The 25,839-nt window shown below is 45.2% G+C and overlaps 1 protein-coding gene across 4 annotated transcripts in view; it reads left to right on the top strand.

The window, feature by feature from the left end:
* Window positions 1–25,839, top strand: part of GTF2IRD1 (GTF2I repeat domain containing 1) — a 205,201-nt gene that overhangs the window by 166,339 nt on the left and 13,023 nt on the right. For 2 of the 4 annotated variants that reach the window (XM_075904297.2, XM_075904295.2), the window contains exons 22-24: window positions 1,198–1,226; window positions 14,492–14,539; window positions 21,724–21,801. In XM_075904297.2, coding sequence (XP_075760412.2) covers window positions 1,198–1,226; window positions 14,492–14,539; window positions 21,724–21,801 — 155 coding nt within the window. The remainder of the gene's footprint in view (window positions 1–1,197; window positions 1,227–14,491; window positions 14,540–21,723; window positions 21,802–25,839) is intronic. The other 2 variants (XM_075904296.2, XM_075904298.2) reach the window with 1 other exon arrangement.

Genomic DNA, 25,839 nt, shown 5'->3' on the forward strand with positions numbered 1-25,839 from the left:
CCATCAGGCATGGTGCAACAAGGGCCGGATCCCAAGGCAATGGGATGGGCGAGGAAAGCTGGCTACTAACCGGAGTGGGCTGAGACTCGGCCCCTGCTAAGCCCTGTGAGTGGAGGCAGCGTAGTTCCATGACTAGGGACACCAGGGCTCCATTCCCAGTTTGGACAAGTTCTTCCATCTCCCTCGGTCTGTGTCCCCACCTGGAAAGTGGAGCTAATGGTGCAGTACAAGGGCTGTGCCTAGAAACCCAGCTGAGATCCCACGCTCCTGTTGTGCTAGGGCCACACATAGGCCTAGCAAGAGACCTTGCCTGCCTGGAAGCATTCACTGTCTAGAGCAGGGCTACTCAACTTTGGGAGCCCCGGGGGCCACAATGATACTCACAGCACGTGCCGAGGGCCGCGACTGAAGTGTGGTTGCATAGACATGCAAATATATATGCAAATATATGCAAATAGCTTCTTTCACACTGACGGGCATGAATACAAAGATTAAGGCAAGATTACACAATACGCCGGCCTCATTTAAGTCAGTGCTGCTGCTATTAATAAAATGCAATCTTTACCCGATTTCCATCCATATGACAGCACTTGGAATGAGCAAAGACAGTCCAGGAATTTAACTACTAAAACGCTTGTCAACAGAAGACTATTCTATTGACTATTTCTTTGGTTTGGCTCCCACCCGCGGGCCGTGTGTTGAGCCCCACGTAAACCCACACCGCACCGCGGGCCACAAACAAACGGGTCGCATGTTGAATAGCCCTGGTCTAGACAGACAAAGGGAGGGAGTGGAAACCAAGACAGGAAGCACCGTGTTTGCCGTCACCCCGTGCATTCGGGGACAGAGCCAGGAATAGCGGTCAGCCCCCCAAATCCCAGGGCAGTTGGACCACTCTTGTGTTTCAGGTGCAGCAGAAGCAGAGTTGGGATTGGTCCTGCCTAGAGCAGGGGGCTGGACTTGATGACCTTCTGAGGTCTCTTCCAGTTCTATGATTCTATGATTCAGAGCAGGGACCATGTTGTCATGAGTTTGTACAGCCCTTCTTGCCAGGGGGCTGTGATCCCCACTGGGGCCTCTTGTCACTAACTCCCAAATAACAAGTATAATTGCTGTTGGCAAGAGTCATCGGGCGAGCTTTGCCTGCTTCCTGCCTTGCTTTCATGCTAAGCGGTCTTTTCTCCTTCTGTTTTCCAGACCTTTCCAAGGACTCATCCCCAAACCTGGTAAGAGGAGATGCCTGTGTGCCTAAGCAGGGCAGTGTCTTGTCAGTCAGGAAGTCACATGGCGCTCGTGCTGCGCTCACCCCACCAGTGCGGGGAAAATGACCGTTGACCTGACTTCCCACTGAATATCGTCCAAGCCTTGCGTGTCTGGTGGAGTGCCATGGCTCCCCGATGAGGACAGCTGGCCCCTAATTCACACGTACATGCTGGCAGTATTTCCTTGAAACGTCCTGCATTTTTAGAATGCTAACCTGAGATCCTCTTACATCCCTGTTACCGGTAGCTAGCAGATGCAGTAGGGAAGGTCCTTGGATGGCAGCGAATGACCGTTGCTGCTCGATAAACACAGGATCTGCGTAAAAACGAGTTGTCGTTTTGTTTGGCGGACTCTGATATACGTTCATGGAGTATTAAGTGGCAAATAGTAAACAGAGCACCCCCTCTTCCGGGGCACATTGATGGAGTAACAGTGTTCGGTGCAGGGAGACCACCAACCCTGGCCTTTGGTACAATAAGTGCCACCCAGAGTTCTGGTTTCTCCCCCGCTAACCGTTAAAGGGAGGGACTCTTTGCCAGGAGCCAGTGGTATGTCTACACTGCAGGCAAACACCTGCATTGGCCCCTGTCCGCTCTCAGGGGGTATGTCTACACTACCCCGCTAGTTCGAACTAGCGGGGGTAATGTAGTCATCTGCAGTTGCAAATGAAGCCCGGGATTTGAATTTCCCGGGCTTCATTTGCATGAAGCCAGCTGGAGCCATTTTTAAATGCCGGCTAGTTCAAACCCCATGCCGCGTGTAACCTAATCCGAACTAGCTGTACACCTCGTTCCACGAGGGACTTGCAGGGCTTGGGCTAAGGGGCTGTTTAATTGCAATTTAGATGTTCAGACTCAGGTGGGAGCCCAAACTCTAGGACCCTGCAAGGTGGGAGGATCCCAGAGCCCAAAGGATAAACAGCCCCTTTAGCTCCAGCAGCCTGAATCAACTGGCACAGGCCAGCTCCCGGTGTCTGAGTGCAGTGCCTGGCAGACCGGAACATCTGGGTATTGTTCTCTGTAGAGGGTGGTACATGTCTAGCAACCTGCCTCCCCCCCACTGTGACAAGGCCTGGTTGGAAACTATTAATCCCTGTTTGGGATCTAGCTCTGTCCTTTGAGATCCCTCAGGGCCTTTTACAAACATTCAGGCTTTTTCTATACATGGCATCAGTCTGATTCTATCAAAGATGACCAGCAGCTAGGATAATCGGTAGTGGTGGAAAACCCCCAGGTGTAGAGAAGGAAAGCTGCTGTTTGTACTGGTTGGGCTTACGTTGGCTTCAAGAAGCCATGAACCCAATTGGAACAAAATAGTCCTCTCCGTGCCTGCCCTTGCAGATTGGCATGGCTGCATTGCTGTGATTGCTTGCAGGCCATCATTTGCTAACTCCTAAGCATGAGCGCTTGACTAAAGAGCGATCTGCCTATTACCTCTCCTAAAAGAGTAACCGTTTGCATCCTTGGCTCCAAATGTCTGTCCTTGCTGACATGAAGCATTTTTACTTTGCCCAGAGACCTAGTTTAATTTGGTAACAAACATCCAGCATTCACTAGAGAGGTCTATCATTTTTGGCTGTCAGCCTGCACCCTCCTTTGCAGCACATAGTCAGAACCCTTCTCTGCTGTGGCGTGGGAAATGGATGAATGCAAAGCAGTGAGTGGGTCGTTCAAACATCCCGGAATCAGTGTTCTAATTAGAGAGAGCCAGCGAGGGGGATTATACGCTGAAGAATGTGTTGGTGTTTTTCTTCCAAGCTGCTGTTTTGTCAGTAGCTAGAATGTGTCAAATGAAAGTGTGGACAGACATCAACCTTTCTGTTTGAAGGAGAATAGAAAGAGGTGAGATTTGTTTTGCTGTGTTTGCAATTAAAGATCATCTGGAGCTCTATCTGGGAATTATCTCAGTTGCTTTCTGTAACACAAAGATTAGGCTTTATTGATGTGTGTAAGTCATCAGCCACCAACTGTATTTGGTCTTTCAGAATTTAATCCACTGCCCCAAACAAAGTGTGTTGCTTTTCTCTGTTCATATCCCCAGGGGCTGGCCTGTGAAGTTCCCTTCGCAACTTTGCCCCATCTTGATTTAGAACAAGTTGATTTCCCATCTTCCTATCTTGTCAAGATCAGGGTTGGACTTCCTCTGTGCTGCGTAGGAAATAGCATAGTCTCTTGGACCGAGATGGGCTCGTTGGAGAGCAATTTTGTTTTAGTCGTGACAGACTTTCAGAAGTCAAAGCCCACATATGAAAGCATTTGGGAGGTGGTATCACAGAAAACATCTTGCAGAGATTTCTCCCAGTCCTTTCCTGTACATTGTTATCATAGCTCAGTCTCCTGCCCAGCTTTTAAACTCCCCACAGTTCAGAGAAGAAGAAGAAAGACAGTTTTCTGTTAAAAACACAGTTACTTTTTTTTAAGTATTTACAACTGTTGGTAGACCATGCATGGAAATATCAAAATGCTGTGTCCTTTGTAGACTACTTTCTGTTTGCTTGACCAGCATCGCTTGCAGATGGAACACTTTAGGGATGGCAAATGCAACAGATAGGAAAAGGTTAGGAACCTTTGATGGGAGTAGCTAGGACATGAGTCTTGGAAAGGAATGTAATAGTATAGTCGATTAAACAATAAGCAAAAGCTTATAGGTAAATTCTATAGTCTACTCACATTCTCCCCCTCCCCCCTCCCCCTTGCCAGTACATTTTTTAGCAGGCTGGCCAGCAGCCTGGCTCTGTCCTGGTTTGCACCGGATCTGGGACCTACCCTGCTGTAGCTCAGCATATAAAGTGTAATAGGAGCCAGGTGGGCAAGTAGTCCCACTCAGTTCTGGCTTGCACTGGGGTCTGGGAGCTCAGACACCGCCTTGGACAGAGGCTGCTGCCACCCCGCACTGCTGCCTCTGGTTTTTAAACTGACTCCCCTCATGGACCAGCTCCCACCTGGCACACTGGGCTGCTGCCTCTGATACAGAGGCAGCAGCACAAAGTGGCAGGGGGCTACTCAGGAGTGAGGCCAGAGTGCACTGGCTACTGGCCCCATCCCTGGGGACTATAGAATAGTCAAGTAACCGATAAGAATTCATGAGGTTAATCAAGTATTCAATTAACTGATATTTAACATCACTAGTCTTGGGGATGTGAGTTTAATGACTGATGGAGCTGGAACTTGGACAGAGGGCAAGCACGATGCTTGTACAATACTTAAGACCTTCTTAATCCTATAACCAAACCAACTGCCCATTTATGTCAATGGAAATTCTGCCACTGACTTCCCTTGCCTTTTGATTAATTGAAAAGTGAGTCTCTCATAAAGCATGGAATTCATAGGCAGGTCACTTAGCTGAATCTGGTCTTTATAAGGCTCAGATGAAATGCAAGTGTTGCACAGGCCTTAATTTCAGTTGAGTTGCATGGATGTAAATCTGGAGTAACACTTGGGGGCGATTCCTGGCCCAATATTTCTCTGCATAATAAATTAATGGAAAAATCTATGTATTCAAAGTTAGGTGATCAGCTCTCACTCAGATCAGACCATTAGTGCGGAACAACTCAAGCATTAACCGTCCAACCTGCTAGCTGAGTTGGCATTGCTACGTAATCTGTAAAACTGGAAGGAGGGAAGAGTGTTTTGCCTTAAACAACATTTTCAATCCTTGTCTGACTTTGTCATAGAAAGTGTTGTGTTGTTATCAAAGACACGGGTGGCAAAAAACCTAGTTATTTAAAAAAACTGACAATTTTTGACAGAATTACTAAATATCACTAAAATGTCACTAAAATATCTTTCATCAAAAAGGACATTTTTCATTTTTAAAAAAAGTATTTTCTTGCCAGCTGTAACAATCTGTATTCTGTTATCCTTTTTATTACATACATACACATTTGCATACCCATTGCTTTTGCTTTAATCGTCTTTCTGCCATAGTAAAATTGGAAACTTTCAAATGAGACAAAAAATTAAGGATATGCTGCCATGTTCATTGAAGCCCAACTTTTTGACCAAAACAGGTTTTATTAAAAGCTGAGAACAACAGAATGATTCCTTGACATTTAAAAAAATCAAAATTGTTTTTTTCTTTTGCTTTTATTTAAATAAAGCACAAACACAACAGCATTGGAGAAGTTCACAAGAGTTAGGAAGTCTCATGAAACTGTAAACAGAAGTAAAACTGAGTAGCTTCCTTTCAGCATTCGGCTGAGATGAAGGGCATACATCAGAGGTGGCCAATCCGCAGCTCGGGAGCCGCATGCAACTCTTCAAAGAAAAAATTGCGGCTCCCAGCTGTGAAAGGGGCAGCATTTTTCTGTCTGAAAGAGACAGAGCTGGAGTTGCAGTGCCGCGTGCAGACTTCAAAATGGCTGCCTTCAAAATGGCACTTAGGGTTGCCAGGTGTCCAGTATTGACCCGGACAGTCTGGTATTTTCACCTCTTGTCCAGTAAAAAAATTCAGAAAATACCAGACACCTGAAATGTCCGGTATTTTCTGTTTTTTTCCCGGCCAGGAGACGAAAATACCGGACACCTGGCAACCCTACACACAAGGCAACTGGGCCCTGCCCCCACCCCCTCTTCCTGGGGCCCCAGCTCCCTTGCTTACCTGGTTTTGCAGGGAAGCTCCCTTCTTGCTCGACCAAAAAACCCAAGATGGCTGCCAGCAAAAAACCTCAAGACCAGAGCAAGGGGAAGCAATGCCTTCCCTCCGTCTTAGTGCTCAACCTTCCCTCTTTCTATCCCTGGCCTAATCTGACTCTGCACACATTTAAAGGGGCCATACTGTTTTAATGCTGTTTTATTTTATGTATTTATTTTTTTGCTTAATAACTCTTGGGATTCTTTTTTTTTCTCAACAATTTTTTGGTCCCCCCTCAACAGAATTTTTCCCCGTTTTTTTTAGGGGGAAGGGGCTCGCTATTTTTGTTGAAGCCACTGCCTGCTCTTCTCTTAAAAGGGCTTTTTTTCCCTCTCTCGATCAAACGAGACAGCCAGGGCTTTTTTGATCAACAACTTTTTTCTCTCGGCTCTTTGGACTGTATTCACCACTATTTTGACTCTTCATCTGTAACGGGTTGGTCACCCCGGCATTCATTAAGCAAAGGCTACAAATGGCTGAGGGAGTAGTTTCGGTTGACAGTAGCAACAGAATGCAGAGATTCAAATTTCTAGACAGCATACGTTACGGCTTTGTGAAGCAGCTAGTTCTGGAACCTACAAGGGAAGAAACATTTCTTGATTTAGTCCTGAGTGGAGCAGAGGGTCAGGTCCAAGAGATGAATTTTGCTGAACTACTCAGTAACAGAAACCATAAGGCAATTTAAATGTAAAATCTTTGTTAGGGGGAAATATCAAAGACACAACAATAGCATTTAATTTCACTAAGCAAAAATGAAGACAATAGTTCAATGGAAATTTAAAAGGAACAGTAACAACATGAAATGCCTTTATGCTGTATAGAAACTAACAACAGACTAAAGGAGGTGGTTACAGACAAAAAGGCATCCTTTAAAAATTGCAAGTCAGGTCCTACTGAGGAAAACAGAAAGGAGCATAAACTCTGGCAAGTCAACAGTAAAAGTTGAATTAGCCAAGTTACAGAAGAATTTGAAGACCACTAGGAAAAGACTCACCAACTGACAGTAGGGTGTGTTTTTAAGTAGCCGAGGAGCTGGGAGCCTGCCAAACGATCGGTGGGGCCACCATAGACCAAGATACAAAGAGAGCACTTAAGGAAGACAAGGTTGCTGCAGAGAAGCTAAATTAATTCTTCACATTGGCCTACATTGCAGAAGATACCAGGGAGATTCCCACACCTGAACCGTATTTGTAGGTGACAGATCTGAGAAACTATCTCTGATTGAGGTGTGACTGGAAGAGGGTTTGGTACAAATCGATACATTAGTGGTAAGAAGTCACAGGACCAAGTGGGATTCAACCAAGAATTGTGAAGGATGCAACAATGAAGAGTGATTATTAGCGAAAGTGGTCAGGGATTCAGCCTCATGCGTGCCAAAAGCTGGGACTGAACAAAAGGGGATGGATCTCTTGAGAACTGCCCTACTCTGTTCATTGCCTCTGACGCATCTAACACAAGCTACTATCAGAAACAGGACACTGGACTAGATGGACAGTTTGGCCATTCTCATGTACTGAATAGAACTCGATCACCTCAGCACTTATGAAGATGTGTGAATTATTGTTGGTCCGGCAGCATCCTGGTGATCAAGGAGTAGGATTTCCAAATGGGCATAAGGATGGATGTGTGTGGTCCACCCGTTGGAACGCCAGCCTAGGATGTGAGAGCCCAATTTTAAGTCTCTGCTCAACCAGAGTCTTGTGTCACCGTGGCAAATTGCTTCACCTCGGTTCCCCATCTATATACTGGGTTTCCTATCACTGCCCTGGCCTGCTTACAGAGGGGTATAAAGACAAATGCATTAAAGTTTTGGAGGTACTTGGATGTTATGTTAATGGGGATCAAATAAGTACCGTAGCTAGACTGGCCTAACTCTGCCCCTCTTGCGATCACTGAGAGCTTTACAACTAATTGCTGCAAGAGTAAAGCCAGACCAGTTTTTTGGAAAAATCTCCCGTCCAAAAGAGTGAAGTCTTCTGTAGCCACCAAGGCAGAGAGACATTGATTGAGTCTCTGTGTCCTTATAGTATCTGTACAAATATTCAACTTAACCATCAAGTAAGACATCATAAAAGGGCTTCAGGATCTGCAGTACGATGTGGCACTTCAATTGCTACCTCGGAAAGGAAACCCATGTAGCCCTATGGCAAGCACCTCAAAATAGGTATTTAATAACCAACTTTACATTCAGATTTTTTTTCATTTTAATTTTCTGATTGCTGTTGCTGTGATCAGCTCAGAGAAAAGTCCTTTGGAATCCTTTTTAGAATGGCGTGATCTTTCCGTATTAAACTCAAAGGAGATGAAAGAGGTGGGGGGTTTGAAATTCCAGTGCTATAAACACTATAAATTGTCTTTCTTCTTTCCTGAGGCCCAGAGCTACAAAACAGGCTTAATTTGAGCTTTTGAAAAAAATATCAAGCATAAGTAATCTAGCAAAAAAAAAGTCTGTATGTTAATTTTTATGTTCTTTGATTGAAAATGCGCACCCACCCCATCTGTCCTATTCCCAGACTCCCTACCACACTGACAGATTATTTCCCATATTCCAATTAATAAAGTAGGGCAGGCAGTGTTCTTTAATTAAAAAACCTCACATCCAGGCATCCTTTTCTTTTTAATCACGAGAACACTATCCTGCACCACAGTTTGATGTGCCACATCTCCCATTTGAAACACCTAACAAACGTTTGAGCTCATGTTGACTCGACCTTAACATATTTCAGTGGCATTTATTTCTGTTTCCTCCCTTTGCTTTTTGATGTTCAGACCCACTCTCTCCTGGTCCCCAACGGGAAGAGCAGCAGGAGAATGATTATTCTTTCTTATCTGAACTCATATCATCTCCTGGGAGTGAACCATATCCGCCCCGACTGAATTGGCCTTTGTAATACTTGTCCTACACTTGATAAATAAATCCCTTCTTTTGATATGTTAGTATGTACATATCCTAACCTGTGATTTCTACTCTATGCATCTGATGAAGTGTTTTTTACCTGTGACAGTTTATGGCCAAATAAATCGGTTAGGGTACGTCTAGACAGCGGGGCTATTTCGGGATACTGGAAGTATTCCGAAATAGCTCCCCCGTGTCTTTTAAATGCGCCCGTTATTTCAAAATATTTTTCAAAATAACAGGCATGCTATTTCGGCATCTCTGTAACCCTCATTCCACGTAGGTTAAGGGATGTGTTGAAATAGCATTTTATTTTGAAATTTGGCGCTGTATAGATGCACCACATTTCAAAATAAGCTATTTCAAAATACAGACGAAATACGATATGCAATTTGCATATCTTACTTTGAGTTTAGGGTTCTGTGTAGGTGCACCCTTAGTCTTTAAGGTGCCATGGATTTCCATGTACAGGGCATCCCTGTTATACATCGCCCCGGTATACGTCGGTTCTGCACTAACATCATTGATGCTTGTAGCAGCTGTTGCGTTACAAGTCTTCCCATTCCCCGCTCTTACGTCGCACACACACACAAAAAAAAAGACCAATTCGTGCAAAATGGAAATCAGGCATGGGAAAAGGATTCCCCGCTGTAGGTTGTTTCACTGTGAGGCCACATTTTTTTGAACGTATCTTGGACGTATAGCAGGGACGCCCTGCAGTAAATGGGAAAGCCGTTGGGATCTGACAGTGGAAAGTCAAACAGATCATGTAGATTGTTGTGCAACTTCAAAGCCTTTTTTAAACACTGAGGAGTCTTCATCCCAGCCAGCTGAACTCTTTTCTTTTGCCTTTGTTCTTTTTCCTTTTCCCTTCACTTGTACGTGCAGTGGCATCACAAGTACCAGAAGGTAATAATGTGATTTACGCACTAACTCTCTCTATTCATTTTTTTCTTTAGTCTTGTTTCAATGATCACGTCTCTTTTTCTTGCTGGAATCTCATATTCTGCCATGAGCTTCAGAAAACGCAAACCCTCCAATCATTTTCAGAGTGACAGCATCATCACTGGTCACCCCATGGCAAATATTCTTCCACCTAGGTCCCAGTCCTGGAAGCATTTGCACACATGCTTAACCTTCAAGTGACCAATGGGGTAAACAGCACAAATAGAGAAGAGCTTGCTAAAGGACAGTGTTGGCCCAAGAATAAACAGCTAGAGCCCTGCTTATCTGCGGATATCCATTTTATATCTGTGTGTCCGTGGCTCATTTTTGCAGATACAGGCACAAATTTCATATCCATGCGGGGCTCTGTAAATGGGTATGAACTGGTCATGACTCAATTCAGGCTGGAAATTGGAAGAAGGTTTCTAACCCTCGGTGGAGGGAGGTTCTGCAACAGCCTGCCATTAAGAATACAGGGGCCAAACAACCTAACTAGGTTTAAGGAGATGGATGGATTTATGAATGAGATTATATAATAGGATTGCCTGCAATAACAGCAAACTGGATTTGACAAATCAGGCGATCCCTTCTGGATTGTATGTTCATGTGTTTAAACACAGTTGTATATATTTGAAGGAGATTACTCAAACGCTTTTGGTTCAGCATACGTGTTTACAGGACTGGGATTTGAATACCTATCTTTTTCTCTTTTAATCAAACTTTCAAAACAAACAAGTGTTCAACTGGAATTTTGGAAGTGTCTTTGGCTGGTTTCCTTTCCACCAAAACAAATACTTCCTCCTTTCATGGTTCTTTGAAATCAATATTCCTAAAAACCTGGATACTTGCCGAGTGTAGGCTGCGTTCTCTGAATAGCATGCATTAAATGGTTTCCCTACAAGAAAGTCCCTTACTAGTTTGCATTGTTGTAACGTTTCGCTTTGGTATAGTCTGTTTGTCTCCTCATTCAGTGCCTTCCAGCTTATTCTGCTGTCCTTTGTGGGACGTGTGTGCTTCCCTTCCTCACATGGATATTGCTACCTAACCGGCAGGGGTTAGAATGCCCCAATGATACAGTGCACAGTGGTGAGACTGATTATTATTGGTTAAGTTCTCATGGTGAGGCTATGTAAAGTAGAGACAAAGGTCCTAAAGGAGCTTATGTTCTGTGTAGCTGGACACTGCAGGAAAAGGGTTTACTGTAGAGTTTAAGACTTGGTCTGGAAAGGGTCTTCCCTTTTGTGCCTCCAAAGAGCTGTGAGCACAGACAAGGGAATGTAGACATCCAGCTACTCTCTTGTGGACATAGTTATCATGTAGCTGGACAGCTGCATACCAGTGTGCAGAGTCCAAATTCACTGCCTTACGGGGTGGGTTGATTTGTTAATGAAAGAGTTTGGCAATGCACAAAGTTCAGCTCAAGGCTTTTCTCCAGGATTGGCTCCTCTTACAGGTTCCTCCTTCATACGTGTTCAGTCCACACCCTAGATCATCTCTCCCTCCAAAGGTCACTCCCAGCTACCTCATATGCAGGTGGGCTAATGAGTCATCTGCCTTGCTCAGTCAGCGGAACCCCATGTAACAGTTTTTGTCAGCTGGCTGAAATCTGCTTGGGACAGATCAGGCAAGCACTTCCAGTCTGCAACTTGTGCCTGTAAATTTGCACCAAAGGGTAAAAACGTGAAGCTGGTTTGTAGGTTTTGAGGGATGACTCTGGGTGACGAGGGGTGACTCCTCGCCAGCTGTCAGCCCTGCACAGAGTGCACCGTGCGGGACTCTGGTGGAGATTTAAAGGGCCCCAGACTCTAGCCACCACTGCTGTTGCAGTAGCAGGCCCCTTTAAATCACCGGGCCCTGGCACAACTACCCCCACCCCGATCGGCGACCCTGAGGAGGCAACACAAGAGATGCTGCAGAGCAGACTAGGTTAAACCTTTGGAGGCTGGTGCATAGAAGCCAGATCCTTGGCTGGTGTAAACTGTCATAGCTCCATTGAGTTCAGCTGAGTGGCAACTATTTACACCAAGGGAGAATTTTACCCTCAGAGTATTGGTACTGGTGCATGGTCATGGTTGACAGGCCCCTCACGAGCCTTTCAAGCCCTTTAGTCTGCAATCCCGGGGTGGTGGCGTTTATTGCTTTTCAGCTCCCACCCTGCCAGCAGGAAGCCTTTGGCAGAAACTCTGCCTAGCACCAGATGGTAAATGACCACACTGTAGTAATATACAAATTGCACTACCATAACCTGCACACACTTACAGACAGAAGCATCCGATTTCTCCATAATCCACAAAAGTGAACTGGAAACTGAAACATTCTGCCCAGAATTGCTGTGATTTGCATCAGGCATTTACAAAGCCCAAACTTCTGTTTGATTTGACTCCACGGAGCTAAACAAGAGTCTGTACTGCAAGTAGCCGGGCATAAGATTATAGACGCTTCTCTGTTCAATAGGAAGAATATAAAATATGTTTGTTCTGTTTTATCTCATTTATTTCAGTGGCGGTTTTCTTAAGCTTTTGTTTGAAATGTTTGCTTTTATGTATAACTTGAGAAACTGAACAGACTCTTAGTATCACTGCTTACTGAATTCTCTCTCTCTGTCTCTCCTCCCGCCTCCCACAATTCTTCAATGCCCGGAATGCTGCTCTTTCTTTCTAACAGTACTCACGCTGTGTATCTTTCTATCCCATCTCCAGTCACCAGCCTCTGTCATTACTGTACCTTGCTCAGACTTCCCCCCTCATTAGCTTGTCTGCCACAGCACCTCTCATTCTGCTCCCCATGGAACTGTCAGCTTTAGCATAATGATCTGTTTCATTTTTGTTTTGACCATAATGCAAATTCTGGCCCTAGCTCTGTTGCTGTTGGTTTTCCCCAGGAAATTCGTTTCTTTTTGATATCACTTGTCATTTCATAGATGGTGTCTAGGGCCAGCATCTCCTTAGGGGTGCCTTTTTCTCCGTTTTCCTCCCCATTGCTACTGAACTAGTGCAATTATCCTGTTTATTTTCCATCTGCGTTAGCCTTAGAATTTTCCTCTCTGCAGTCTCCACTGCTTTTTCAGTCATCAGTTGCAGGTGTGTGTCTCACCCTGCTGCCTAATAAATGCACAACAGAGTCCCTTTTCTCCAGCAAGGTACAACTTTTGCCCCTTCCTCCTGCTCTTTTCTTCCCACTGCAGCATGGAAGCGGAGTCTGGCAGGGAATCAAAGCCCATGCAGGGTTGGAATCTCGCTCTTATACTCTTCACAGCACTGGTTAAGAAAGGCAGTTTTCAGAATTTCCTTCCAGCCGTCTTCCCTTGCCTATGCCATTTACCCTCCTTTGTTAGCCAGTCATATGTTTAAGGACTCCGGACTTTCTTTGTCCCACACGGGGAGATTTCTAGTTCCTTGTTTCACATGGTGTCGCAGGTGATTATGTGCCTGTGTCTGAATAATTGCAGTATCTCTCCTGAATGCCTGTGGCAGACTTCCCTGAAAGAGAAATGAACCGTTCCATCTTGGCTAAGAGAGAAACTTAAAAAACAACAAATGGTCTGGTAGCACTTGATCTGGTAGCAAATGTTCTGTGCCCACGAAAGCTCATGATACCATCTTCATGTTTTGTTAGTCTATAAAGTGCTACCAGACCATTGTTGGTTTTTAAGTTTATCCTGTAGAGCTACCCCCTGAAGCTTGGAAAATGAATGAGCAAATAAGGGTGTTGTGCACCCAGTGTGTAATTAAGCCCATGTGTGGTTCCCTGCACCATTTCTCACCCATGACCCCAGGTCAAGACTGAAGCGCGTAGCTCTTGGGTTGGTTCAGTGCACGAGGGTAAATTTCACTCTACGGCTACGTCTACACTGGCATGATTTTCCGGAAATGCTTAAAACGGAACAGTTTTCCATTATAAGTATTTCCGGAAAAAGCGCGTCTACATTGGCAGGATGCTTTTCCGGAAAAGCACTTTTTCCAGAAAAGCGTCTGTGCCAATGTAGACGCGCTTTTCCGCAAAAAAGCCCCGATCGTCATTTTCGCGATTGGGGCTTTTTTGCAGAAAAGAAATCTGTGCTGTCTACACTGGCCCTTTTCTGGAACAGTTTTCTGGAAAAGGACTTTTGCCCGAACGGGAGCAGCATAGTTTTTCCGGAAAAGCACTGATGATTTTACAGTAGATCGTCAGTGCTTTTCCGGAAATTCAAGGGGCCAGTGTAGACAGCTGGCAAGTTATTCGGGAAAAGCGGCTGATTTTCCAGAATAAGTGGCCAGTGTAGACACAGCCCACGTGTCTTCAGCCTAATACCAACATGTTTTGTGTTAAAGTTAACTGTATCCTGGGTAAAAGGGCTTCAGTGTAAACAGCAGTGTGTCAGAGCAACGATAGCACGTTGAGAAAGGTGTTCTGTAATTCACACAGCCCAAACTCCAACAGCGCCTTTAAGAATGTGCTTAGCTTCATGCATTTGAATAATTCCGTTGCGGTGAATGAAACTATTCATGATGCTTAAGGTTAAGCATGTGCCTAAATACTGTGCGGAACCGGGGCCGATTTTATGCCACCTGGTCATGTCTACGAAGTTCTCGTAGCAATCTTTATCTGCCAGTGAGATCTGGGTGCCGGTGAGATCCCAGAGAAGATCCATGTTGGTATTTACAATGCTATTCCCGGGATTGGTGCTGTTTGTGAATACTGTGCAAAGGAACTAATGAGAAACAGCACTCATTGCTCTCTCTCTCTCTCTTTCTCTCCTTTGAACTTGTGCTGTAGCCCCTAGACGGATAACCTCACTGGAAAAAGCTTACGCTGCTTTGAATGGTACGTAGCTCAGCTGATGCATTGTAGATGGTAGCAGACAAGAAATGTATCGGTATGTTTTTAATAAGGGATGAATGCTGCCAAAAACCCTCAAAGGTGCAGGTGGTTTTTCCCTGCCTTGCACTGCTTCCCCTGTGGCCCCAAGAGGAGAATGAAGACAAGAGGCATTTAACAGTATTGTGTATCTAGGATATGCATTTCCAAGCACCAGATACTGAAGTTCCTAGGTGTCCATGCTCTAGGCAAACTGAGCTTAGCTCTTTGATGCTGTCCAAGTGATTAATTATTGAAACTCTTATTGTGCAGTTCACACACATTCTCTTAGTATTTATTTACTTAAATTGTTGCATATGCTGGGTCATCGCCTCAGCGGGTATAACTCCATTGACTTAATGTGTGTAATAATTTACTAATATAAACACGAACTTGCATAATTTTTGTGTATTATATTGTAAGGCATGTCTCCATGGGCTTCAGTGGAACTACATTTATCTACAGCAAGTGGAAACTGGGTCCTATGCAACTGCATGTTAATTACATGCTCCTGCATATTTTTAATTACACACAGGTAGATACGCTGAAGGGCAGGGATAGAGTCCAGAGTGACCTAGACAGATTAGAAGATTGGTCCAAAAGAAATCTGATGAGGTTCAACAAGGACAAGTGTAGAGTTCTGCACTTGGGACGGAAGAATCCCAAGCCTTGTTACAGGCTGGGGACCGACTGGCTAAGTAGCAATTGGCAGAAGACCTGGGTTTTACAGTGGATGAGAAGCTGGATATGAGTCAACAGTGTGCCCTTGTAGCTGAGAACGCGAATGGCATATTAGGTTGCATTAGGAGGAGCATTGCCAGCAGATCTAGAGAAGTGATTATTCCCCTTACTTCGGCTCTGGAGTATTGTGTCCAGTTTTGGGCCCCCCACTATAGAAAGGATGTGGACACAGTGGAGAGGGTCCAGCAGAGGGTGACCAAAATGATTAAAGGGTTGGAGCACATGACCTATGAGGAGAGGCTGAGGGACTTGGGTTTGTTTAATCTGCAGAAGAGAAGAGTGAGGGGGGATTTGAGAGCAGCCTTCAACTTCCTGAAGGGAGGTTCCAAAGAGGATGGAGAGAGGCTGTTCTCAGTAGTGAGGGATGGCAGAACAAGGAGCAATGGTCTCAAGTTAGTGGGGGAGGTCTAGATTGGAAATTAGGAAAAACTATTTCCCTAGGAGGGCGGTGAAGCACTGAGATGGGTTCCCTAGGGAGGGGGTGGAATCTCCATCCCTAGAGGTGTTTAAGTCTCGGCTTGACAAAGCCCCGGCTGGGTTGATTTAGCTGGGATTGGTCCTGCCTTGGGCAGGGGGCTGGACTTGATGACCTCCTGCAGCATCTTCCAGCTCTATGATTCTTTGACAATTATTCCACATTTAATTGATGTAATTGAGATCAGAATCTGGCCACACTCTGACAAAAAGAATCATGGACTTCTCCTTTATAGTTTAGGGTCAGTGTCTGATATCTTTGTGCATGCTGATGGCCTACTTTGCTGTATTGTTCCTTTTGAAATGAACAGGACCATTGTCCAAGTAAGATACCGCCAAATGTGGTACTAAGTGTTTGGTAGCGAAATGGCTGACAGCTCTTAAGTAACCATAAAGTAAAGACAGTACATACAAGATGGGCACTCTAACCTCTTATCCAGCCTTTTAAGTACCAGTGTTTGCTAACTTGAGCTTAGTGAAGTTTGCCAACAGATTTCACTTGCCCTGGTGATGATATTGTGTTCATAATTGACTCAGTTCATGTAGGTATTCTTGGGGTTTTAGACTTTTTCCCCTTCCTTTTTTGGGTGCATTCAGTGGAGGTACAAGGTGCTAGGTTAACACTACTTCATAGAAAGGCCTATTTCTCCCCAGACAGCTAAAAAGCTGCCGAGCTGGCTTCTCCCTCAGCCCTCCTCTCCTTCGCAGAAGGGGCCACCGGTAGGTGTGTGAAAGGAAATTCATTCTCCTGGCCAATGAAGTTCTCAGCTGAGTCCACCAGCCCAGGTGTTCATTGTGGGGGGTGTTCATTTGCAAATAGCCTAGACATTTGCGCACTAGGAACTGGACCAAAATTGATTAAATCACTTCACGTAGGGTGCCAAGCAACCCTGTGGCGGTACTTGCTGCTGACCTGAGTTGAATTCAAGTCAAGTGGACGTGAAAGGCTCCCTCTCCTATTGCCTCTCCCCTGGGGAATTAGACTGTCCATGTCTGCACAGGGGACAAACCAACAAGTGTCATGAAGCTGGATAACCTTTTTATTTCAGTGCCTGCCGGCAGGTTTGGAATCCTAACCATAGGCACCCACTCGAGGAAAGACACATTTTGGCCACCAGCTTTATTTGCTTTCCTTTTTAAAAAAAAGTCCATTAAAAATGATAGTGCTGTGCCGTGCCAGGAACGTTTGTATAATGATGCTTTGCTGTGCAGTATCGAGACCTCCGAGTGCAATGCTAGTGGTTTTCTTGAGTCAATTATATTACAATATCAAACATACAAAAAGCCAAATACAGTTCTCTCCTGCCCACTTACGCCTAGAGAATGAACATTGTGCCTGGAAAAATGTCTGGCTAGAGCCATCTGCAGACTTGAATGAGAAATAGAGGGATTGTTTCCAAACCCAGTACTGGTGACTATTAATATTGTTAAAAGAAACTTTACGAGAATTTTACAATTAGTGAAAGCCCTGCATTCTCCTCTATTTCCTCTCTGGCTTCTCTGTTGTACATGCTCCGTTTGATTTTCCCCCACGTCTGGTTTGAGTCACTGGTACAATCTAGGAACCTCCCACCATCAAGAGAGCAGCCCCAGCATAGACAACTTCAGACCTTTCTCCTTTGAGAGTCACTTGGAGGATTAGTGAAAAGGCAAAAGCTTCAGCATTTTAAATCCCAGAGAAATGCAAATACCGTAAAGTGAGTCACTAAGAATAAAAACCCATTTGATGTTGATATTTCTTTCTTTGTCTGCTACCATCTATACATCCGTATGCCCAGGAAACAGCATAAATGACAGGAAAGTCACAGAGGGAATAGGCAGGGATGTGCATGTGTTAAGAGTTGATGAGCCTACTACAACCCTGGCTAAAACACACGCCTACTATAATTGGAGAGCAAAAGAGAAATTCTTGTGACCGTCTTTCTTGAAATAAATTCCGTGTGGCCAATTTTTGGCATGTTGCTTTCAAGCTTCTTCATTGTGGTCGCTGAATACAAGCTGCTACATGCTTGGCCTTGGGCTTCTTTTTAAAAGGAACTCCTCGGTGTCTGGCATCTAGAGCTACAGTCTCCCAATCTCAGCAGCTCAGAGAATCTTTTATGAGGCTGAGCCCCGGTGCTTCAGGTGCTGTGCATGAGATAGTCAGGAACCAGGATGCTCCATTGCCAGCTCTGACGATTCTATTGCCAACCTCACGCTGCTTGATGTTTTTACTTAAAGCTCCAACTCCTGGAGGCATGAGCATCTCAGCTCGCATTAAAAACAAAGTGCTTGGAAGTGTGCCCTGGGTGGGACACCTCCCAAAGGAGCAGAAACCGAAGACGAAAGAAAAACAGCAGCAAAAATCTCCTGGTTGTTCAGATGGTCTCATGACTTTGGGAGCCTAACTCGGGGGTTTTGACTGTCTGACAGTGGCAGTATTGAAGACACCAGTTCTGAGGTGGTTGGTAAACAAGCTGGGAGAAGGCCAAGCACACGAGCCAGGGTTCTGAAGATGTTGCTAAAACAATTCAGGCCTTGATTCCGCCACGCCCTTCAGCATGTGCTGAGACACTTTGCAGTGATCAAAGCCGCTGTCAATGTCTGTGCTCCATGGCTGTGGAGTCAGATGGATAGGGGCCGTGGGTAACCTGCTGATGTACCTGTGCAGTACGCAATGTGGTTTCCTTTCAACACTGCATTGTTTCCTACCAGAGTATTCAATCTTGCAGACACTAATGGCAGCTGACTCTCCTCGCTTAAATATTAAGGCCAATACCCAATCTTAGGCTTTGTCTACAATGAACAGTTTAAAATGGAGCCGCAGCAGCGCTTTAAACTGCAAGTGAGGCCATGGCACAAGCGCTGGGAGAACGCTTTGTGTAAACCCCCTCCGCGAAGGGAGTAGCTAACAGAGCTGGGAGCACGGCCCCTGGTGCTGTAGCCTGGTTCACACTCACTTTACTGCTCTGTAACTTGCTGCGCTCAGGGGCCGGGGTGTGATTTATCACACCTCTGAGCCAGAAAGTTACAGCGCACAGTGCCAGTGTAGACTTGGCCACAATTGCTAACTAGGAAGAGTCTGTCTAAGAAAGATATTATTGGAGGGAGTTAACCGGGAATAGGGGTCCTCTAACATGGTTCCCGTCCCTGAAGCCCTTCATTTTGCTTGATTAGTCAGAATGTGCAGCTTGAGAGGAGCACTTTAAAGAAACTTCATTCCCTGAGCCTAAAAACACCATTTCTGCAGGCCAGGGAAATGAAGTGTTGAGAGTTGTTGCAAACTCCTATCACTATCTGTAACAACAGACCGCTGGACTGGACTGCTCCTACACCTGGGGTCACCCGGAGAGGACTCTAGTACTGTTTGCAAGTGTACTGCATCTCTTTGGATGTCACTGACAGGTCCTGCTCCGATTTTATATCACCCCTACACAAACACAGCGGCGACGTCTACACTGGCATGATTTTCCAAAAATGCTTTTAACGGAAAAGTTTTCCGTTAAAAGCATTTTCGGAAAAGCACATCTAGATTGGCAGGACGCTTTTCCACAAAAGCACTTTTTGCGGAAAAGCGTCCGTGGCCAATCTAGACACGGTTTTCCGCAAAAAAGCCCCGATAACCATTTCTGTGATCGGGGCTTTTTTGCAGAAAACAGTCCTGTGCTGCTTACACTGGCCCTTTTGCACAAAAGTCTTTCGGAAAAAGACTTTTGCCCGAACGGGAGCAGCATAGTATTTCCGGAAAAGCACTGATTTCTTACATGAGATCGTCAGTGCTTTTCCGGAAATTCAAGCGGCCAGTGTAGACAGCTGGCAAATTTTTCCAGAAAAGCGGCTGATTTTCCGGAAAAACTGGCTAGTCTAGACACAGCCAACCATGTGTAAAGTACCATAACAAAACAGCATATTTTACAAGCCAGCAGGGTTGCCAACCCACAGAAATTTCATTTACGGACAAAATGGGAAAAATTTATGGACAAATTTTTAACAGACATAATTTTTATACTATATTAAGACGACATAAATGGCCAAAGTGAAAAGTAATCGTTGTCATTCATACATCACAATTTAACTCACTTTCATTTAGTTAGTCATGGTCCTGGAAGTTTTCCATTTTGTGATCGTACATCCGATTCACGTTATGTCACCTCAACCATTGAGCTATAATAAACAATTAAAACGTCCAATTTCTGCTGTAAAATGGCTGAAGCAGCACAGAAGAAATTTAATTCCCATAGAATAATTGCTGGTTTTTGAAATGTTATTGCACTTTTATGACATTTACAGACTCCTAAATTTTTTTGCGAACTTTACGGACGTATCCAATTTTGGCTACTTTTTTGCGGACTGTCCATAAATTTACTGATGGTTGGCAACCCTACAAGTCAGAAATGAGATTACAAAGTGTATTGCATCTTACTTCAGCCAGAAACAACAGGATTCATGGTCTAGATGGGGCTTGGTCCTTCCATGAGTGCAAGGGACTGGACTTGATTACCTCTTGATGGTCCTTCCAGTTCTGGTTCATGTGGAAGGGTGATATGAAAGGCCACTCCTGTGCTAATACTGCATCTACCTTACTGTATTCGAAACAACGTCCTCTCTCGTGTCAGCTCACTGGAGCTATCCCATGCCCAGATCACTGTATCTTACCGTGACCAATTAACTGTTTTAGACACAGAAGGGATGTTTCATAGATCAGCAGGCTCTGTGCATGTGGGAATGTCTGTGCTGATCCACATTCATTTACCTGTGATCCCAACTGCCCTCCTCTCTAGTTGTGCACTTGTCAAGCCAGCAAATATCTTCCAGGAGTAATTTAACTGTAAGCCTGCAGAGAAAGTAATTTCAAGAGGATGGCTCTCTATTAGGAATACATGAGTACACTTTCCACTAGGTAGCCAGAAAGAATGCAGCTGAAGTGAATGACAATATAATCTTAACAGATATCCAACCCAATTCATTGCTCTGTTTTATAGCTGTAAGAACTGTCTTCTGATTTGGTGAAAGACAGTGAGTGTGCGTACAGCGCTCACAGCTAACTGTTTGAATTGCAGGGAGGAATGGAAAAAGCTGATTGTGGATTTATCACCAGGATCTGTAAGTTTCAGGGTGGGAAATGATTGCAGAGATCACGTTCTGTGAACCACTGACTCTAAGGATGCTGAATTGCAGCAAAAAACTCTAACTAAGTGAGGCTACATCTACACTGCAACGCTATTTCAGGATACCAGAGTATCTCGAAATAGCTATCCCGCATCTTCACAGCAAGCCTGTTAGTTTGGGCTCACTAGTCCGACGTCCCAGCAAACCTCATTCTATGAGGGGTAAGGCACATTTCAGAATAGCGCTTTATTTTGAAATGACAAAATATGTAATTTTGAAATAAGATATGCAATTTGCGTTGCTCAGATTGTGTATCTTATTTTGCGTGATGGTGCAATGTAGATGCACCCTGACTGTGTCAATAACCCGAAAGAATAAAGAAAAGTCAAGTTGGGCATGATGAGGATAATTTTAAAAGGCTAGGAAGGCCAGGCTGACTATATGGTACGTTATAAAACAACCCTGTACTTAGGAGCTTTGCTATCAAAGTGCGCTCTCAGTCTTTTATATCCCTTATGGGAGTATTTGGGACTTAACGGGCCTGCATCTCCATTGCTTTCCTTACTGTGTTGTCATTTACAGCCTTGCAAAGTGGATGTAAAATGCTATTGTCCAAGTAAGTGCATAGCAAATGCAAGTTTGGCAGCATATTATACCCACCCCACACTTATATAAAAAATAACACAAGGTTCAAAGCAAGGAAGAGTGGTGTCAGAAATCTCTTATGTCTTGGATGCAGCAGCTGCACAGCAGTGAGATGACATGTTCTCTAGACCTTCCCTTGTTATGGATTGTGCTGGAGGGTGGAACAAAGAGGGCTACATGATCCCTGTATGTTCTCGTTACAGATGAGGATGATGCAAACCGGCTTGGAGAAAAAGTGATTCTCCGAGAGCAAGTCAAAGAGCTTTTCAATGAAAAATACGGTGAGTTGCCCCTTTCCAGGTTCTTATGGAGAGCAGCTAGAGTTAAAATTAATCAGGCTAAGTGCTCTATTTATGGACCAAGCACATGGCAGCTTGCGGGGACACCGGTTTCTTCTCACTGCCCCGTATTTCAGCTCATCTCTGGAAACGCTCCGGCTACGTCTACACTGGCAGGTTCTTGCGCAAGAACTCTTCCAGAAGAGAGCGTCTACACTGGCATGTGCTTTTGTGCAAGAGCATCCATGCCAGTGTAAACGCTCTCTTCCGCAAGAAAGCTCTGATGGCCATTTTAACCAGAGGGCTTTCTTGCACAAGAAATTCATGTTGCCTGTCTACACTGGCCTCTTGCACAAGAACACTTGCGCAAAAGGGCTCATTCCTGAGCGGGAGCATCAGAGTTCTGGCGCAAGAAGCCCTGATTTCATACAGGAGAAAGTCAGTTTACTTGCGCAAGAACACGCAGCCAGTGTAGGCAGGCAGCAAGTTTTTGTGCAAGATTGTGCCAGTGTAGACACAGCCTCCTTGTCTCACCAGTACCTGACAACTGGGACTATGACCTTCTTGTCTGCGTCTGGAAAGAAACATGTCCAGGCAGTAGAACATCTTCAGTCTTACATCAGCCGCTGATGCATTTTTAAGACGTGACCAGCTGGAATAAACAGTGGTGTGCTCAGCAAATGCACCTGCCTCCGAACTTCTAGGGCATGACACGCACCCCACCTCTGCCTGCTCTTTGCTGCACAAAGTGCCAAAACTCCAGACATGTTTTGGGAAACTGTGCTTGGACCTGACAGAGAGAAATAGGCCAAGGAGCTGAAAGGAGGTGGTATTTGAAAACAGGGTTTGCATGCTGTCCGTGAGTCACATCACTCATGTACTTCCACCTCAACCCCCCTGTAAACATAAGTAGAAATGTTTAAAAACACAACCCTTCTGCAGCTTTTGTACAACAGTGCAGTTGTCTCCGAGCAGGGATGTAGTACAGTTACTGATGTCTAGCTGTAGTTCTGGGTGTCTGATTTGCATAATCATTCTACAGTTATTTCCCCAACATCATGCCAGCCCTTGTACACCGTATTGGGTGACAACTATTAGCCTATCAGAGTGCAGGGATTTGCAAATTCTCACTGTGGTGATTTCTCAACTACCATGCTGTGACCAAGCAAACCTACACTCTGCCTGTATCACCCGATAGTCTCTTGGACTCCGAATTTTCAAGCTATTTGCCAGCAACAAAAATGCTTCTGAAACCGCTTGCTCTGGATTGGAACATCCTTGCCTCCTTTTCACACCCCCTGAAAGAGCCACAAAAATAACCACAGTCATACCAAGAAACTGCGAGTGCCAAGCAGCAGAAAGGGCAGGGCTTAATCACCTGAAATTCATTTCTCTCTGAAGTTTTTGTTCCTGCCCCTTAGACCGCGAAGGCCAGAACTATGCAGTGGTTGGGTTTACATTGGGAATACTCTGACTTCATCCTTCCTGTGTAGTTTTGAAGTTTATTGCAAACAAAAATACAGTCCAGATAATCAGAGAAGAAATCGCAGGTCCATCAGAGGGGGCCAAAACCTGAAGGCCCTTTGATAGAACGATGGGTCTTGCAGCAGTCAAACAGACCCATTTAGCTGGATTGTTTAATTAAAAATGTCTGCATGACTGTGCCACAGCCCTGATCATGCTCCCCCTGGTGGGTACTGACCAGGCTGCCGTGTTTGGGCCCATGTGCTTCTGAGCAGGCCTTTGTCACTGGATGAGCAACTGTCACACACTCTGGGTCCAGCCTCTCTGGCTTGCTCCCTAGGGACAGACCCTCTGTCAGATTTCCCTGGAAGAGGGACCCTGTGACCCAGCTGTGATCTCCAGGACAAATGCTTTTCCTAAGGGCTTCCAGCAGTTTAGACTTACCACTTCTCAGATTTCCACTCTTGTGAGCAAACCGACACGGGCTTGGCAAAGGGATTTCTAAAAAACCAATCACGGGCGCAAGAGAAGTCTCAGAGGGGTAGCCGTGTTAGTCTGTATCTGCAAAAACAACAAGAAGTCCTGTAGCACAGATTTATTAGCGCATAAACTTCCATGGGTAATTGATGGATGAATTAGATAGATAGATAGATAGATAGATAGATAGATAGATAGATAGATAGATAGATAGATAGATAGATAGATAGATAGATAGATAACAAAAGAAAGAAGTGTGGGACCAGTGTAACTGAAGCTAATCAAGTCAGGGTGGACGTGGCTCATTTACAGCAGCTGATGGGGAGATGTGAATATCAAGAGAGGGGGGAAAGGCCTTTGTAGTGCATTCACCAGTTTAAATCTTTATTAAGGCCTAATTTGATTGTATTGAATTTGCAAATTAATTGCAGTTCAGCTGTGTCCCTTTGTAATTGGGTTGTGAAGTTTTTTTGGTGGAAGGGTGGCTACTTTTAGATACAACAGAGATACAGATCTCAGACCAGTAATTCCATCCATGCCTGAGTTTCCTTACCACTCGGTGTTCTTTGGGATTTGCTCAATCCCCTCTCCTGGATTACCCTCATCTACTTCAGGCTTCTCCTCCTGTTCTTGTCAGGGAGAGAAGCTGCTGCTTCCAACTTAGCAGCCCGGCTCTTTTTATAACTGCCTGTCTCCTTTTCCATTTGACCCTCTGGTCAGCTACAATCACCCGGTATCCTCCTGTCAGGGGATCTGTTGCTTGATCATCACTTCTCTGGAGCCAAGACTTGAAAACCTGGTTTGCCCTGGGCAGTAGTCAGCTCTTTGTCCCTGACTCGTGCTTCCATTTGAACAGGAGACCGTCAGGGTTAACGATCCTCCATTGTTAGCCTCCTGTCGTCACAGAGATTGTGCAAAAGGTGCAGGGCAGCAAGTTTGTAGTTCCTAGCGTCACAGAGCGTTCCTAGCGTCACACAGGATCCATAAATTGTACATCCACTGTCATCACAACATGACAAACTGACCGTGCAACCAGTTAGCGCCATAGGAATGGGCTAAGGCCGTGCCCCGTCCTCAGTACAGCACATGGGCTCGGGTCTCAAAGGTATTCAGGCTCCTGAATTTAGGGGTTTAAATGCCTTTGAGGATAACGGGCCAGAGATCCTCATTTCCAAGACTCAGGTCCTACCTGGAGATTTATGGCCCACTTAAATATAGCACAACATAAGCCTCGGTCTGAGTTTGACTGGCTCCTCTCGCACCCCCGCTGTGATTGCTTCTTTTCTTGGACCCAACAGAATACTCACCCTGCCCCCCTTAGTATCCTAGTCCAGGCTGATTGGCTCTACCTGCCCGCATGACTCAGTAGTATTTCCCTGAGTATGGAGGCAGCATGTTAGTACTGGGTCTCAGCAGAAGAGCCCAGTATTTCTGAGCGGCTCCTTAGAACTACACTCGGTCATGACCATGGCCTGGGCTAACACAGTCCTTAGCTTTCAGATTCAGTTGGTCTTCTGTAAATACGGAGAAGTGACTGTTCACTATCAGTGGGGCTCGTGATCCTAAACCCCTCAGGCCAGTCTACACGGGAGGGTAAAGTCGAACTAAGGAGCACAACTCCAGCGACGTGAACAGCATAGCTGAAGTCAGCGTATCTCAGTTCGACTTACTGCAGCGTCCCCACTGTGGGGAGTCGATGGGGGAAACTCTCCTGACAACTCGCCTTATTCCTCACCACCAGGGGGAGTACCAGAGTCAACAGGAGTGTGATCAGTGGTCAATGTAGCAGGTCTTAGACCCCCTACGTTGACCCCCAGGAGATCAATCTCCTGGTAAATGAAGTCAAAGTCTTAGATGCTTCTGATAATTGCTCCCCCTCTAACCGTTAGCCTCAGTGTGTATTCAGTCCAAGATGTGGTTATGAGGAGTAATTATAGTAATATAATCTTGTATTTATTCCTTTGCATGAAACAACAAGTAGCACTGTGTAATAGAGGAGGCACAAAGCAGTATGTGCCGTGCTCTGTGGTAGCTGTCAACCTGCCAAATCCACAGACGGACTCCACCACCGGAGCTGATGACCACTTCTGCTTTAGGTGT

The sequence above is a fragment of the Pelodiscus sinensis genome, chromosome 21 (assembly GCF_052426305.1).
Source record: "Pelodiscus sinensis isolate ZL-2025 chromosome 21, ASM5242630v1, whole genome shotgun sequence".
Taxonomy (NCBI): domain Eukaryota; kingdom Metazoa; phylum Chordata; order Testudines; family Trionychidae; genus Pelodiscus; species Pelodiscus sinensis.